Genomic DNA, 18,395 nt, shown 5'->3' with positions numbered 1-18,395 from the left:
GTCCGGAATGCTGCTCCGTTAAACACATGTGATGCGACTGAGGGTGACCAGATGTCCCCGATTTCTGGGGACAGTCCTCATTTCGGATGCCCTGTCCCCCAGCTATAACTGTCCCCAAAAATGTCCCTGATTTTTGCTTTTTATGAATGAGACAAAAAATGTTGCGCTCAGACTACGGTTATTATGGTAGCTGGTCGCGCTGCTGTTGACATTCCAGACAGTAATTTAAATATGTTGAAATATGAATAAATATGTCAAAATAAAACTGTAACTGTTTCTTCATTTCATCTTGATAACATTTAATTCTACTGCATTAATTCCTCTCTCAACCAGTAAATGTTGGGAACATGTGTTAATACTTGAAAAAAAAATACATACCGTAATATACCATGATACCATCAGAATGCGACATACCATAGTATGGAAAATAGGGTCTATGTCTACTACAGATATGTCCTTACTACAGTCTTAATGAATTTGGAGCCTTTTTAACAATACAGCCACTACTTTGAACTAAGGGAGCTGTTACTAAGTAAAAGGGCTTAATATGAATAGCTGGTGCAACCAGAATCAAGGCTCTGCAGTTTAGACTGGTGTACTTAAACAAAAGCTACATGCGAGCGGCGTGCCAAGGCAGGCTTTCCAGAGGCTACACACGAGCACACGCATACCAAAACAAAGAAGCGGAACAACAATCAGCCCAGTATTTGTCCCCAGGAGCTTCTAATACAAACCAGGTGAGCAACAATGGCGGTTAAACACTCCAATTTACTTTGTTATTCAAGTCCTATCACGGAGCACTGTTTAAAATACCAATTGGAAATAGTAAATCAGCCACGCTGCAAAAAGCTTTAGCCCCTGGAGACTAAGACCCAAATATCCCACCAAACAAATCTCAGCAGACACAGAGTCCCCCTTCATTCATTTAGCACGTGGCGGCGTTCACAATTCCCTTTCTTCTTCTTTTGGCAGAAAATCGCCTTCCTCGGTTTCTCCTGCAATCAAAACCCAGTGTAATTTTCTTAATCTAGAAATGATTCCGAACATTTGCATAAAAATGTTCACTTCTGAGACTCCCCTAACAGAACATGGCTCTAATACGCAATTACTCTCCTCAATGGTGGCGGCTAATTACAGAGGTGTCAGACAAACAGGTAGCGGAGCGGAGGGGGGGCCTCCCGCACAATGGCTGAGGTGCTAGCGCGCCGCATGGGACGGAGCGGCTCAATGGAAAGCAGTAAATTCATTTAGGCTTGCTTCATTAAACCCTGCTCCTTGGGTCCTGCGTCGTGCTCTCCCCTTTGCTCCCGTTCGCGGGGCGGTGGATGTGCCGCGGGTGAGAAGGAGGCAATCACATGAAAGAGTGCAGCGCAGAGGAATTTTAGGGGGGAAACGCTGTCGGGAGGAAGCGAGGGGGGAAGTGAGGGAAGGAAGGAAAGGAGGAAAGGGAGGGGTTATCAATAAAGCAGCATAGCTATACAAAGCGGAATAGAGCGGCGTTACAGAAAGTGCTGGTGGGATGGAACAAGGGCACGGGGACATGTGCTCATTTGATGATAAAGAAATAAGGCATAAAAGGATGAGCACATAAAAGAATCATTTTAAATATGGCTTTTGTTTTATTCATCTGACCCAGTCTTTCAAAAAGCCAAAGAGAACAGAGGAAGACAGAGAAAATTACAGCTTTGGTGCTCAAACAGAGGCCAAATGCCAGGTCTCCAGCATGGTGAAACAAGGGCAGCCGAGCCCCGTGGTCTCTTTACCATTTAGATTATACTTGCTGCTTTCTGACCCCACAGTATGGATAACCATAATAAGCCACAACCCCCGCTGTGCACCACCTGTACGCCAAACATATTCACAAAAACCTCAACTAGTGCGCAGGAATCCCGGCAGCAAAACTCCCTGCAAACACAACCCCGCTACCTCTTCAAAAACCAATTAATCAGAATGAACTTTCCACTCCTGCACAACTTTGTCAGGCTCATTTCAATACCGCTGCCTTTCACTTGCACCATTTAGTGCCCAATTTAACGGAGCGCTTTCAGCATGAGAGGACAATTAATGTCTGCAAAACGGGCATTTGGAAGAGGTATGGCGTCTCATCAAAGGAGACGGGATCACAGTCCTGGAAGTAATTCGAAGGCCTCCGCTCCCTCCGGTTGACGGCGGCGCGTCGCCACGGAGGAAGTGTCACCAACCTCGGCGCTCGCTACTTTGGTTCCCGGCCAACGGAGCACTTCATGAGAACATTTCTGTGCGATTACCTCACGTACTTGCTCAGCTGAGGGGCTGATTGTGAGCGACTCAAATCACTTATATGACCGACACATCGAGCGCGCACACACACACACTGAGTCTACTGTACTGGCATCTCTCTCTGGGGAGGAGAGGCAGCTCCCTGGGTGAGAGTCTTAACACAGAGCCTTAAGGCCATAGGTGGTTAAGCATTCATTCATTCATTCATTCATTCAAGCATTGACAGATACGCACTCTGAAACGTCCACTGAGGTTTGGACACGGGACAAAGTATCCTTGCACATAAAAATTACGCAAACGTGCTGACAATGCACTGAGACTTGTTGAAGTTTGAATAATAACTGCAAGACAATAAGTTATATTGTCAGAGCAAGCAAGATAGTCATGAATAAAACGTGAGGAAATAAGAATAAAAAGCCATTGCCCTGTCTGACAAATGTAATGAAACTGATTCATAGTGAGCAAAAAAACACATCTGGGACATTTTATTCTCTACAAAAAACACAAACCCCCCCATTACCCCACGCACAGACAGACTATAGGAATATATCTAAAACAAACATCACATCACAAGAAGTAGGCAACAGGATAAAAGCATAAAAATTAGATCACATCTCAGAACAAAGATAAAAGATGAGCGGAAAAATCAAATGAGAGAAGATCACTGTAAGAGGCCACAGTGTGCATGAAGATGCTACGCACATTGCTGTGCACCATTTCTGTCTTAAAGCATGTGTTTTACATTTTCTCGTATCCCCTGGGTTGCTATTAAAAAAATTTCCCAGCCTTACAGGACAGAGGTTAAACCTTTACATGGGAAACAATTGTGTTATCTGCGAGAAAAAAATGCATTTGCTTAAAATGGAACTAATAATTTTGTTGTTGTGGGTCAGCGATTTGGTTAACATTTGGATTTGAGCTCAATTTCAGTGTCAGGCTCGCAGCACAATTAGACCTGTGTCTAATGGGGTTCAACAGCTGCAAGAAGCAGGGTTTAGGCCGCTGATGATTACGTTCGGACGGTCATTTAAATGCTGCCAAGATACAACTTTATTTAGGATTTAATGTAATACTACGGGGATCTTCAATGTTTTTCAGGGCAAGAACCGCAAACTGATGAGAGATTAAGTAGGGAACCCCTACCTACTATATGTGTTCTATATTTAACTCAGCCTAGTGCTATTTATAAATATACATCAATATTATCATTTTGCATTCAAGAGGTTCAAATATTCATTTTTTAAATTTCATGTGCAACAGTAGGGTGGCCGTACAACTGCGTGTGTATATAATTGACAGATAAAGAAAACAATTGACAGATTCAAGTTTTAACTTTAAACTTACCTGAGATATATTTAGTGAGATGACTGATCCTGATGAGAAAGGAAACAACTTATCTAACCTTGGACAAATGGATGCTGATGGGCGTGAGCTACACAGTTAGCTTCCCTTCTGCTAATATTGCAGCCACATGGTAATTGAATAGGCTCTGGGCTAAATTGCGTGGAAACCTGACAGAATCAGCGTATAATACACGGACTTGTGATTGGCTCAGCAGCGATAGGGGCGGGGCCTACAGTGTACAGGAAGCTTAGATTGACAAGTCTAGTGTGGCGCTGCACCGTTGAGACAGCTCCTGTATTGTTGAATGTAGTGCTGACTGAAAGATAATGTCCTCTTCCTCTCCATTTACCCCTTCACTAAAAATTATTGGATTTGTGTTAATGTGTATTTAAAGAAATTAAAATTTATGGGGGAAAATGTAAAAAAATATATCAAAAATGTCTAATCAACCAAAAGTTTTAAGATCCCCCTGCGGCAACTCGGCAGACCCTCTGTTGAAGACCTGTGTAATACACTTACTGAATACTCAAAAGTGTCACTTCACATTTGTTAAGCTCCTAAAGCCCCAAGAGTCAACTCTAAAATCCCCGGGATGTTGTAGAGCATGACTTAAACCTGCAAATCACACACAAAGGGAAAAGAAAAGAACGGAGCATTTCATACTGCGATGTTACGCTTTCTTACCGGGGGTTTCTTTATTTATTTCTGCTCTTATTTGACTCAACACTAGTCTCTAACAACTGTGACCTGCGCAGAAGACCAGTCAAGGTTACTCCCGCTCCCTGGTCACCGAAAGGCCCTTAAATTCAGCAGCTGTTTAGCTGTCACTGACAGTGCATCACAAATCAAATCTTATGACTTCCAGAAATGAGAGCACTCCAATCACACTAAAGACCCCGGAGCAGCAGGAAGACTTATACTGGAGGGAGGTCAGGCCCAAGCCGCTAGTATATTTCACTTATTTTATTGTACGTATCTTAGTCAGTCGAGGTTTTCGACTTTTCGGCGTGTACGCGGAGAGGTGTAGGATGCTGTTTGCCTTGGATCGGCGCCTGAGCACAACGGCAGCTCTCACGCTGCTGTAGCCCATAAGCTCCAGCTGCTTGCCTTCATTGTGTCTCTGCGCCGCGCCACAAATGTTTCTCCATCTCCGATACTTATCAAGGCACCGGGGTTTGACGCCGCCATTACTCAAAATTAATAACCACGGCAGCATGTTTATCATAGCGCACTTTCACAGCCAACCTGCCAGAAATAATCACCCCGGTGTTCGCGTGCGTGACAGAAGGAGAGAGAGGGGAGAAAGCGGGAGAAAGGCAGAAGAAGAAACGCAGGAAGACAACTGGAGGGTAGATGAAGTGTGGAAAAAGAGACGGAGAGGCAGGATTTGAGATGAAAGGCATAACTGATAAATGAAGAGAAAATATGCTACATGCATATGAGTGCATCTGCCGTGCCTAATCACTCTGTCTCCATTACACCTCGCTGGTTCTCCCCGCACCCTTTCTTCCCGTCATGTCTGACAAGAGGGCAACACTAGCTCTCCTTGTGTATTCATTGCTAAGCAGGACTCTGATCTCCACTGACAGCCAATCTGCTCCAACATGGCAGGCTTGAGTAAATAAAAAAAAACTGGCACAGTTTTTTAATTTACAAATCATCTTCGAGCCTCAAGTTCCCCGCTGGAGGAGGAGGAGGAGAAAAAAGAAAAAAAAAAATCTGTTGTGCGCGTGAGAAGAGAAAAAAGAGCGACAAGGACAGGGGGAAGCCCCTCAGCACCTTTTCTCAAATCTGGAGAGACAGGTGGCGGAGAAACAAGACAAGGACAAATGTCTGTCGGTCGCCAGTTCAGGCTCTGCTGACATTTTCCATGGCATTTAGAAAAAAAAACATCCAACGGAAACCAAAAAATAAAACAAAAAAATCAGGGAGAGGGCCTAAAAATAGTGGTAGGCTGGAGGAAAAGCTATGCGCGGTAAGAAGCCGAGGTTATACAAAAGACGCAGACACTTCAAATGCCCTATTATCTGGGGGATTTGCTCCCTCTCCCACGTCCCGCTTTCTTTAACTGAGATGAACGGTTATGGCCCGAACCGGCTGCTGGTGGGGTCAGCTGGAGCGTTTGCACTCCGCGGAAACCACAAGTTTGTTATTTTGCCTCTGCAGTAGCAACGCTCAGCTGACGGTGGCCCCCAGTAACACTCACTTGCCACTTCATTATGTACACTAGTGAAAAGGAATGCCTTAAAAGATAACAGCCCCGCACTAAATCTTTGCTTCATGAAGGGTATAATACTCAGCATTTGTTTAAAATAACTTGTGGTTCCCAGTGCCATAGAACTGTATTGTACCGCCACATGTTTCTATTAACTATTAACTGACCATAATGGTTCAATGGGCTGGGCTGATCCCGTGTGTACCTAATGAACTGGCAAGTGAGTATAAATCAAATGTGAGTAGCTTATACCGCGGTAACATCACAATTCTAACCAAAAAATGTTCTCCCAAATGTTCCTCAGTGTGTTTTCTTCTAAGCTGCTATGTCATTTACTGTGTGACAGTGTTACAACACAACAGTTAATAAAGTTAACGCAAATATAAGACTTACCTTAAACAATAAGTGTTCTAATAGAAATTGGTTGTCCTCAGGTAGACTGACGGTTTGCTTGGTTAGCGGTAGATAAGCAACATAAAACTATAAAAAAAGTAATAAAATACATTAAGATTATTGTTTCTTGTTTGCTCATCAGCTGTAACTTGCTCACAGGTGAGACAACCACACTATGACATCACAATATCAATGGAACATTCCATTGATATTAGCAAATATATGGTGTTTATGTATGACCCAATGTGGGGGCAAATGCTAATCGTTCAGCAGCTGTCAGCCACAACATTATGACCTAATATTGTGTAGGACTCACTTGTGCCTTCAAAACAGTTCATCAGAGAATGGACATGGGCCTTTTGAGAGTGTCCTTTGGGTCCTATGGGTTGAGAGAAGGGCTGTCTGTGGATCAGACTTGTTCCAGTGCATCCCACAGATACTTGAACGGTTTGGAATGTAGGGAATCTGGCCAGGTCAACACCTTGTGTTCCTAAACCGTCTTAGTGTGTATGCCTGTGTCAGGCTGCATAAGGTGGAGGGTGCCTGGTCTGGTCTAGGTGGGTGGTACACTACCGGTCAAAAGTTTTAGGCCAGCACGCAGTTATCCTCTGGTATAGTTGGTCAGGGCTTCATCCTACAGCAAGATAATGACCCAAAACTTTACCTCAGGATAAAAATAAGATGGAAAGCTGGAAAAGAAAGCTTGAAGAGGACGGCCCAGTCTCTAAACTTCAACCTCGTGGAGCTGGTTTGTGAGGACCTGGACGAAGAAGAGTGAAAGCAAAGCACCCTACAAGTGCCACACATTTCTGGGAACTTCTGCAACAAAATTGGGAAGAACTCTCTTTGGTTACCTTGATGAGTCCAAAGTTTAGAATAGATTTTGGGTTATATATTGACTTTTTTAACTTCAGTTGTTTATTTGGTCTGTGCATTCATTTCATGGTAAAATGAGACATTATACTGCATAGAGTGGAGGTTCCTGGTCTGGTGTAGGTAGGTGATGCACGTAAGTCTCAGTGCAGAGATGTAAGAATCTAGACTATGGGACAATCTTGGTGCCTGATGAGGGACACCTTTCTGGACATACACAGATGACTCCATGACCAACGTGGTAAAAGTCTTTTAGCAAAGAGTCACTGACACCTAAGGTGGCTCAAAGGAGTAATTCCTGTAAAATAACTCTAACTTGCTGAGCGTTAACAACTACAGAATCTGGTCACCTTCACTATAGCGATGCACATCAACTCCTCCAACACAGTAAAAATCACCCTTTAACTCTTCTGCAGCAGGAGCTGTGTGATCTGGAGGTTGGTAGCAACAGAGGTTATTTAGAGTGAACTCCCAGGGCAAACACCTCAAAATCCTTAAAAAAAAAAAAGTTTTGGAGAAGGCGTGCGTCGGAGAGAATGTGTCTCCAATTACTTCTTGCGTATTAAGCCCCTGAAAGTCAGCGAGCGCCCACGGTCATCCCCTCCACTCGTCCGATCTCCGTACGAGGGGACAAAAATGCAGAACAGCCAATTTGGTCAGTGATTTGTGATGCTCATAAGTGATGGAGATATGCAGAGTACGTTGGCCTCGAGTAAAAAAGCAAAGTTGGAAAAATGGATGAATATTGATTTCCCAGTTTAAATGAAGCCGGCGGAAAGAGCGAGAGACGGAGGGGAGGGAGGGAAAGAGAGGGGAAAGATCGGCAGGGCTTTTGGGAAATGCCCAGCTTCCAACAATACAGATCGTGTAAAATAAATGACTCCACGCGTCTGCTTTCCTCAAAGGCTGCAAGACGGCTGACCAGAGCTAGCTCACAAACAGACACGAGAAGGCAGACACGCATAAATATGAATATTTACACATGCCTTGTGTCCAAGGGTGGGGTTGGTGTTAGAAGAACAGTGGCTGAATATTTACTTTGACCATAATTACTGAGAAGGCTTTAATGTAACACACTTACACAATTAGAAAGGTTTCGTGCCCAGAAGCATTTAATTTTAATCTCATTATGTCCAGCAGAAGCGATAGCGGCTAATTTTCCAAATAACGCAGGAAAAAACGGAAATTCAAACGAGAAATGATTCCCACACAGTGGCAGCAGAGGTCACGCAAACACCGAGCACAAAGCACCGGAAAATAAAGGGAGAAAACGTTTAACGCTGACATTGTGTTCTCGACTTGGCTCTAAAAAGAAAAAGAAAAAAAAAAGAGTGAGCGATGCCATTTGCTCTGCCATTCGGCTTTGATCGCCGACTCGCTCCCCCGTTTTCAAACACTGTGACATTTGAAAAACAGTCCCACTTTGGTCTCCCATCATCGCTGGAAGAGGATACAGAGAAATAACAGGGCCGGCGCTGGCAACCTGCAGCACATCACATCCCCGCTCCCCAAGAAATGACAGTGACCAAAAAATAGGCGTCCCACTGTCACAATCTGCCCGTCGGACTGTGTCGACGGGAAGTCCATATTTGGTCGTCATTCCTCGCTTTCCTGCTCCGGGTTGCTGTTGTTCTGCTATTATTACGAAGAGCAGCGGCGGGAGCCAGATGACACCAGTTTATTTCTTTATGTTATTCAAAGATGGGAGACTAGACAAAAGAGGGGAAGAGAAGAAGGGATGGAAAAAACGAGCCAAGTGCTTTGCCCCCCGCGGAGCTCTATCTGCCCCACGGCCTCTTGTCGAGAGGGGGGCAAATTGATCCTGGAAATGAGGGGTCATTTCCTCTGCCTGTTTACCTGTTCACAGCACACTGTCATCAGCTTGAAACACACTTGCAGACACAAGCTGACCCAGCTCTACCCTCGGAGACGGTTGTGTCATTCTGCTCTTCACTGAGGCAGCAAGCATGTGCGTGACCTTTGACTCCTTGAACTTTGGGCCAAATTAACAATTTTTCACATCTCTTTAGAAATTCGTCATTATAGAATCTCACCTGAGTCAATCAGATTCATTAGTTGACTTGTTTTTGGTTTGTTTGTGAGTTTAGAGCTGTGGAACCAGCTGCAGTTGATGATGCGTTCATGACAGTAGTCAAACTCGGAAATTACTGCTTCCAAAATAAACTACTTCCAATAAACTTCCACAGTTAACCTGAATTATGAACGCTGCGATACTGGAAGTGAGATTTACGAGTTGCAACATGGAATTTCCGAGTTTAACCAGGCGTTTTTTCATCTAAGTCACTGTTGTCGGAAAGATGGAGAGTAAATTTACAGTATGAAGCTAGAAGAATGGGGCCTAACTGCAAACAAATCACATAAAAATAGCAAAAATAATGACTAATATTAAAAGTTAGGATGTAAACTTTGCAATTCAGAGTTAGAACAGGAAAATAACAGTCGATCTGTAGATCTACAGGATTTTCTTTTTACTCTAAGCCCTGAATATGTTTCATGTATAAATGGAACAGCATAAGTTTGATGTTGGGAACCACTGGTCTAGAGGCTCACATATTATTACTACTGATTCAGATTTTGCTTCGTTCTAATTATTTTCATATTCTTGGAAGACAAAAAAATAAATAAACTGACAGCAAATGTATTTTCTGCTTAATGTGCCAAATATATTCTATACTTACCGTGCTATATATACAGTATTGTGATTTTTTTTTTTCACATTACTCAGTTAATTATAAGGACCACAACTGGGTTATATCAATGCCCCTGCAATCTGTTTGCCGCATGCACCGGGTCACGAGTTCGCCGTCTCACTACTGTCTTTTTTGACATTCAGCCACATCATTACCTGCGTTAGGTGCATAAATAGCAAAGTAAGCAGATTCTGGGGAGGTTGGGGCGTGGGAGCCGTGCAGCATCAGAGAAGCAATCAAGAAAGCGTCCTCGGCTAGCGCTCGCCCACCTCGGCCTTTTCACTCCTGAATGTCTTCGCTTCGCTCGTAAGCCGACAAGCACACCTCCTGCATGCTGCTGGTGCTGCCACCGCCGCGGCACACACAACTACATCACAGCTTTACCTCCCACACGGGCTGCCACACACACACACACACACACACACACACACACACACACACACACACACACACAAACACATGGAACCACTTTAGATTCCAATATTCCCACAGGTGATCCAATCCAGCCAGACACACGAGCACCTTTAGCCCTGGGACCAATGCAGTAAATATCATCATGGAATCAATGCAGCTTTGAATCATTTCGAGGCTGAACCCGTGCGCGATGTACTCCGTGTGTGCGTGCGCGCGCAAGAAAAGGGAAGAAGCCGATAACACAATGTGCTCCTGCGAGGATTTCACCAGACTCCCATGTTTTTTGATTGAAAGAAGGCGGGTAAGGTATTACCATAACCTTCCCACCGCATGTGTGCTGTAAACTCAATAATGCAAGAATGATTTCACACATGTGCGCACACACAACCACACACACACACACAGACAGACACATACTGTACACACACGTCCACACTCTTTGCCTGGACCCATTGTTGCTATGCACCACGGTACGTTCAATATTGTGTTCACACTCCTATGCCAGAGTGGGAGTAGAGTCGGCAGAGATGCCTTAGCTGTAAATCAATAGATTAAATAGAAACATATGAATAAAACACAAGCTAATAAATAAAAGAGGAGATGGTTTACTCTTGCCGTCATATACAGCACAAGCTCTCTCTCCCATTTGAGAGAGAAAAGGCAGGAAAGGAGAAAAAAAAGTGGGAGTGGAGGCCATATAAAGATGACCAGAGAGACAGAAAGAAAAAAAAAAATGTTATAGTTGTTCCTTTAACTCGTGCCTTTCAGTCCTATAAGGAGCTTGTCTGTTTTAGTGCTCCATGTTTGGTCTCTTTTGTTTTTCGACAGTTCCAATGATTTAAGTATATGAACGTGTGCACAATCCATCAACACTGTAAATGTCACTCATGAAACATGTGTCCGGCCTTGGCACAAGATTCTAAAGTGTCCAACACAAATTTTGTTTTTTCCATTCGTGAGGTTTGTGCACATTTACCTCATATCTGCTAATCGGCTAATAGTCCTGGGATTTCATTAGCTAATGAATGATTAAACTTAATAATCAGTTGAATTGTTTCTCTCGTTCTTCTGTTGCAACTCAGATGACTGCAGCCATGCAGAGCATTATCAAATCGCGTGCTTATCAAAGATAAAAGCACATTTGCGATTTAATTTTTTTTTGTTTGTGATGCCAGAAATCTGATAATTGCTTTCCATTAATGACTAACAATCAGCTCCCCATAAAAAAGACCACAGAAATGCTAATCAATGAGTAGTTGTTAAACTAAGGCCATAATGAGCCATTAGTTTAATACTTCACTGAGAGGGAGCAGAGCCATTGAACTTAGCTGCTGGGCTCATTAGCTGACTGTAGGCACTTATTAGTGATGGACTTAGCATACTTTTGGATTATAAAACTCTTTTTGAACTTCATGAGGATCCGGTTGCACACTTGGCTGTCCACTCAGCTGCCTACTTAGACGGTCAGTGACTGTGAAGTCGTGCGCAACAAAGCCCATAGAAGGACGTTGTGCAGACTGTGGCACATTACACACCTGGGCTAAAGCTAAACGTATGTATCGTACCTGTCATTGATGCTCCAGTTGAGGCAGAGGTTGAGGGAGCTGAGGTTGCGACATTTCCGCACCACTTCCATCACCGTCTCGTTGTTGAGCTCTGCGATGTGCCGGAGGTCCAGGACGCTCAGGTTACGTAGCTGCAAGAGACGAGCCGCAAACATTTAAAGCAGGGGTCTTCGACGTTTGTCAGGCCGAGGACCCCCCAAACTGATGGCGAGATTAAGCCCCTACCTTCTATACGTGTTCTATATTAAACTCGGCCTAGTGCTGTTTATGTATATACATCATTACTATCAATTTGCATTCAATATTAGGCTATTCAAATAATACACAGATTCATTTTAGCATGAACACATAATCACCTGGGGACTGAACAGACTCTTGGCCAATTGTGGGAAACCTGACAGAGTCACCGTGTAATATGCAGCCTTGTGATTGGCTTAGCTGCAATAGGGACGAGTCCTACTGTGTACAGGAAGCTTAGATTGACAGGTGGCACTCTGTTCTCCTGTATCGCTGAATGAGTCCGGAAAACTAAAAAAAAATGTATTAAAAATGTCTAATCAACCAATTATTTTGCGACCACCTCCTGCAGTACCTAAGCGGACCCCTAGGAGTGGTGGACCACCTGTTGAAGACCCATGATTTAAAGGACTAAATTGTGTCAAACTCTTACAAAGAGGTGACTGAGTAGCACCCAACAACAGACCTCCTATGGTATGGTACACATGCTTTATTACACAGAAATGTGGAGAATGCACTGAGCAAGAAAACCGTAATGAAAAAAATAAAAAATAACTGCATGAAAGCCGGATAACGCCTAACAAAGCGGGTAAATGCTACAAGATTGCTTGCCGTCACTGTTTACCATTCTGCGCCAGCGCGCCTGGTGCGAGGGGTTACGAGCCAATATGAGCATTCACTTTTCCTCCTCCTTTCATCTCTCCGACTTCCAATAATCCCATTTTCTGATCTGAATACCTCATAAGAGGGGGGTTTAGATTAATCCTCCAGTCAAATTCTCTACTTCCTGAAACACTCTTCGAAACACACACCGGCGCGCCGCTCGGCGTTCCCGCTCGCTGAAATTACCAAAGGCTTTTTTCGAGCGACGGCTCGGATGCACACTCGACACCATTCGAGGCACAGGTGCGCACATAAGTACCTGCACTCGCACACACGCACCGGGGGAAGCGGGATAATAGAAGTATGGTATTCCGGCCAGTCGCCAGGGAGGCATAGAGGTAAATGTCATGGCCAAGGCTAAAGAGAAAACAACCTTACAGTCGGTGTTAAGATCACTGAGCACTATTGTCGGCTCCATAGGCATGACATATACCTAGCAGCATGGAGACGCATGGGGGGAATGGATGAGGACCACGGCTCGCTGTGTGAAGTAAGCACACATGTAAACACTCTTCCCTGTCGCCACATACTGAGAATCAAAACACAGAGGCTCGCACGCCGCCCCGGCTCCAAACAAACAGGGTAAGTGTGCAAGACGCTGCACTGCGCTGACTGGCAATAAAAAAGGCTTTCAAAAGATTTACTTCTGCCAAACCGCTCCATTTGTCTCCCTGTTCTTACGCAGCCTGTGGCTTTTTGTCGCTCCTTAGAGCAAACTGGATCCACCCTTCTCGTGATAAAAGGTCTGCTTGGGCATGAGATAAACATGAAACTGATTTATTTCTTATTTTTTTGTCCTCACCTACGAGGATACGCTTAGATATACTAATGAAATAGACATTTATCAGCGAGCGTGAGCGTGCAAAGATGGGCCAAGGAAGCGGCAGTAACCATCAGGGGCAGCTAAACTGACGTGCTGAACAATGGTACTTAATGAACGGAGGGGTAACTGTGTGTGTTATCGTTCACGCACACACACAAGGCAAGCGGGTTCTAACAGGCGTGCACGCAAACACACATGAACCGGCACACACATGCACAAACTGCCATGTGCCCAAGTGGTCGGCTTCGGATCGAAGTGCTAAATTATTCATTCAGAACGAGGCTGATCTGGGCGTGCGTGTCTGTGTGTGTAGTTGCATCGCTCGGGTTGCTGGGACATAAATCTGTAGTGATAATGTAAATGACAGAATTTTAGCATAAAGGCCCGGTTTAACTTTTGGGGGCGGGGTTAGGTTTACGTTAAGGTTCGACAAATAGCGTTTGAGGTTATGCTAAGTCAGGAAATCAATGCAAATTATTGTAATACCCTATGCAAAGTGCGTGTGTGTGTGTGCATCGTCTGCAAATCAAAGGCATCATTCAAACCTGGATGGAAGTGACCAACAAGCTCACGCATTCAGCACCCACGCTGTCAAAATCATTACCATCAACCGCAAACACATTCTCACAGTCTTCCTCTCAGACAATTATTTGCATTCAGTGTATTCGGTTAATAAGCCCGGAGTAAATTTCAAAAGCATCAAAAGTGGTATTTGTTCTCCAAATCTTCAAAAACTGCTTACGCCTGCTCGAATTTCTACTACGGCCAATGGGAGCCGTTCCATTGATGCGGGTAACCAATGAGAAATCAGGCCAACCAGAGCGAGTTACGATTGGCCCAATGTGTAGCCAGGTGGAAGGAAAAAAAAAAAAAAACACACACACACACAAAAAAAAAAAAAAAAAACGAAGAAATGAAGCAGATGTCTCGGTGAAAGGGAGGAGAAGCAGACACGGCTGAGACTGTAACTTTGCTAATCCATCTGTGAAAACCACTGCAGGAGAATAAACGCCACAGTTTAGAAGACATCTGCCAGGAGGGGGAAAAAAAAAAGAAAGAAAGAAAATCTCTGAAATGAAAAGTCTCACAAAAAAAAGAAATAAAGAAACAAAATGAGCTCTCAGTAATTAGTCACACATTCATAAATGTGACAGTTGCAGTGTTTGATTTCTCTTAGTTGACAAATTATCATGATTTGATTAATTCATTTGATTCATAATTCATATATATATATATATATATATATATTGTATTTCTGTGAGTCTAGAATTAAGAGGAACAAAAAGAAAGAAAAATAAAGTGAGATGAGTGAGAGCTTTGAACACAGATGAAGACAAAGTCAATGATGTGCAACAAAGAGAAAAAGAGGCAGAAGCCAAGTAAAAATATATGAATAAATAAAATAATAAAAAAAAGATGGAAACAAGGTGAGGAGAGCAAGTGAGAGGGGTGGGGGGCAAAAAAAATAGAGAGCGGGGGATTTGGTGAAGGTTCCTCTCCTCGTTGGCTGAGGTCTGTAACCAGGCAGAGTTTGACTCGTCTCCTCTCGAGTTGGCAGCTGCACCTGGATAATTATTCATGTTGTTCGTAAAAAAGTGAAGGAACCTGCAAAATCGTCGTCCTCACCCCCGTGAACGCACGCGCTTGGCAAAGACAAAGTCAATGTGCGCAGTGATCAGATGCATATTATCTACGAACACGACACGTGCGCAAAAAAACCATGGTGGAAATTAAAAGCTTTGAGCGGCGTGCCAAATTTCGAGAAACTTGTACTTTGCTTTAGTCTTTCCATTTAATATTTTACCACTTGCTTGGAAAAACATTAGGTACACTAGAAGTGAAACCCTCCTGAATGCATTCTAACATAGCAGTCCTGTACTTCGGTTTATGTTGAAACAGCATAAGAAAGATGACAATTCAGCTGTGACGATAACGAATTTTGATGGACGATATATTCTCACACAAATTACTGCAGATAAACGATATCATTGACAACATTCTTTTGAGACCATTTTTTCCCACTAATATGGCATAATAATGCAAGTACACCCTTTCAAAAACAATAAACTTTTATTTCTCAAGAGTATTTAACACTGTAATTGGGATGTCAAGACCTTTTAAATAAAACAAAAAACAATAAAACTACAGGGCTGCATTTCTTTTTGGACTTTTCGTTTCGGGCTCACCTTGCTCATTCGCTGTAAATCAAAAATATTCCAACACTGGGACTGTGGCATTCTGCCTTAAAATCTTTATTCCTACAAATTTCTACTCACGTTACCTTGCTCTCTACTCCTAGTATAGTGGCCCTGACCCCACTGAGACAAAGAAAGTGGATGACTGACAGGAGGGTTCACCCCATTCATTCCTCTATGAACCAGCAAGTCCAGGTGCTGAGACCGAAGCACAGAGTGAACCCTCTTGTCATCGAGCTTCTTTGGTAGAGAGACACGAGGTAAACAAACACGCATGCACATGGCGATATATTATCGAGTTTTGTTTTCATTTATGCCTCGATTAAACTGGATTATTGATTACTGACAGGCCTAGAATTATCATTTTTTTGAGATTTGTGGTGCTGTTAAACGCAATTGAATTAACACAAAAGTGTTTCTGCTATTTATTCTAGCCCACTCACTACATTGGGGTTGCCGACACAATAGGAACACATGTCGGTACAACACAATATGATTCAAAAGCACTAAAAACCAAAGCATCCATATGAAAACACACACATGAAGGACATGAGAATGCATCCATTTTCACTAGTGCACCTAATGAACTGGCAAGTTTACACCAATTTACCTTCAGTTAATAATTACAGGCAGCTGTGAAACAGGATTTTTAAAAATTCTTACACTTTTATTTGAACAAAAACAAATATTAAGTGTGTACTTTAAGGTTTTTTTCATTTAATTATATTCCTCCTAAAACCATCTGAGTGCTTTTCTCTCTGCTGATTAACAATGACAAGTTAAACTAAATATTTTTTTTTTTTAAAAACTATCGCAAGAGAACAGTGGTGTAATAAATCATCTTTTCTGAGTCGTAAAACTATTAAATAAAAGTAAACTTTATTTCAATTTAATATCTTATCTCAAATGTTTTTTTGATAAAGCCTAAAAACCAGCCTGCGGCTTCTAAATTAGATTTTCAATTGTGCACAAAAAAGTGGAAAATGACAGAAGTGACAAACCAGGCCCTCGTAGCAAATCTGTACTATTCAATCTAATCTATTTAAAGTTAACGGAAAAGGGATCAAAGATGAGAGAAAAGCAAACACTTCACATTTGACAAAAGCCGGATTAGAGAAACGGGCTCTCGTCTGGGATGCAGGTATAGCGACACGTTTCTGTACATATATATATTAGAAGAAGAAGAAGAAGAAGAAGAAGAAGAAGAAGAAGAAGAAGAACAGAGGGGTTGTTTAATTCAGTCCACATGAGCTCCAAGCAGTCGGGCTCTCGCCTGGCTCAATTAGACGCGTCTCTCAAACGGGAAAAATGAGAGCTAGAGCCAGAGGTCAAACACAAAACGGCACTTTAGACGGGAAGAAAGAAAATAACCGGCTACTTCAAAGATATGTTATCCACCAGCTCAGCACAAGGCCGGAGTTCAACATTTCAGGTTGATTTTGCACTTTATTACATTAGTGTAGCTACGTCACTGGCGGGCACACAGCGTGCGCGTCCCTGCGTATGCCTCGCCAGACTTACGGGGTTGGGGCTATAACTTCTCGCGCTGTTACGACATGTATTTACACAGCGTCGGGCACCGAGAAGCCAAGCAGGAAGTGGAGGCCTGGTGGACGTCGTTGCAGGGGATATGATGTAATGGTTCGGGCGCTGGCACAGAACAGCACGGCTTCCCAGCGGCCGTAGCTGTCCGTCATCCCCAGCTGACAGGCAGCGAGATGACATTTAAAAAGCGCGCACAGAGCGAGCATTGTTTTAGTCATAAATAGCCAACATGTTGGATTCGGAAAATATGAGCTGCTGCTTCATACGCCGCAATAAATTTATAACCGCTTCGAGATTTACTACGTGAGTTCGGTCAATGAAAAATAGGCCCAACTGTGGGAACTGAAAGCAGCTCGACGAAGGGGAGAAGGTGCACGCTCCAGAGTGGGGGAAAACGTTATTTTCAGTTAGAAAAAAATAACCTTTTAAGTCTGAGACCAGACAAAAGATGAGTAGTTCAAATCTCCCAAACAAAGCCGGGAGAAGTTTAGTCAGTCACTTTGAAGTACGTTCAAAGTCCCCGAGCGAAGGAGTCAAAGTCACAAGGTGTCGCTGAGGTGTTTGCTCGGCTGTCCGTATGTGTTGGAGGCCGCGTGAGACAGGATGAGGCGAGGGAGGGGGCGGGAGAGGTGGGATGAATGGCAGCGGTGTCACTGGGTGAATACGAGTGCGCACTCATGCATACGAGCGGTGTTTTTTTTATTTATTTTTTTTATTCTTCTCCGTATCAGAGGATCCCAGACAGTGGAGTCAGACAGGAGAAAGCTGTGTCGAGACAATCCCTTCGCAGTAGGCTTAAATCACACCCCCCCCCCCCCCTCTCCCCGTACCCTCCAGACACACACGGAAAACGTATAGAGGCCTGAACAGACGGGGCGATATGAATATTTGACAAAAGGCCGAGGGAAAAACAGGAATGGCCACGGATCTGATATTGTAAATACACGGTCTGGATCCGGCACGGACCAGTGAGCTGATCCCTAAATGTGTGTGTGTGTGTGTGTGTGTATTTGCATGTGTGGTTAACTCCTCTCTTTATACCATCTACTGTCACTTTTTTTTTTTTTTATCTTTCTGTTTCTCCCTTCCAGGCGCTAATCCTGCGCGTGTTGGTCTTGATAACAAACTCAGTGGTGAGTAAAGGCTCAAGGAGAAGAC

The 18,395-nt window shown here is 43.5% G+C and overlaps 1 protein-coding gene across 1 annotated transcript in view; it reads right to left on the bottom strand.

The window, feature by feature from the left end:
* fbxl17 (F-box and leucine-rich repeat protein 17) overlaps positions 1 to 18,395 on the bottom strand; it is a 215,170-nt gene that overhangs the window by 116,266 nt on the left and 80,509 nt on the right. The window contains exon 8 of the mRNA XM_047591339.1: positions 11,775 to 11,905. Coding sequence (XP_047447295.1) covers positions 11,775 to 11,905 — 131 coding nt within the window. The remainder of the gene's footprint in view (positions 1 to 11,774; positions 11,906 to 18,395) is intronic.

Source organism: Mugil cephalus, chromosome 8 (genome assembly GCF_022458985.1).
Source record: "Mugil cephalus isolate CIBA_MC_2020 chromosome 8, CIBA_Mcephalus_1.1, whole genome shotgun sequence".
In the NCBI taxonomy this organism is placed as follows: Eukaryota; Metazoa; Chordata; class Actinopteri; order Mugiliformes; family Mugilidae; genus Mugil; species Mugil cephalus.
Note: the sequence above shows the minus strand (reverse complement) of the source record. Positions and strands in the feature narration are given on the sequence as shown.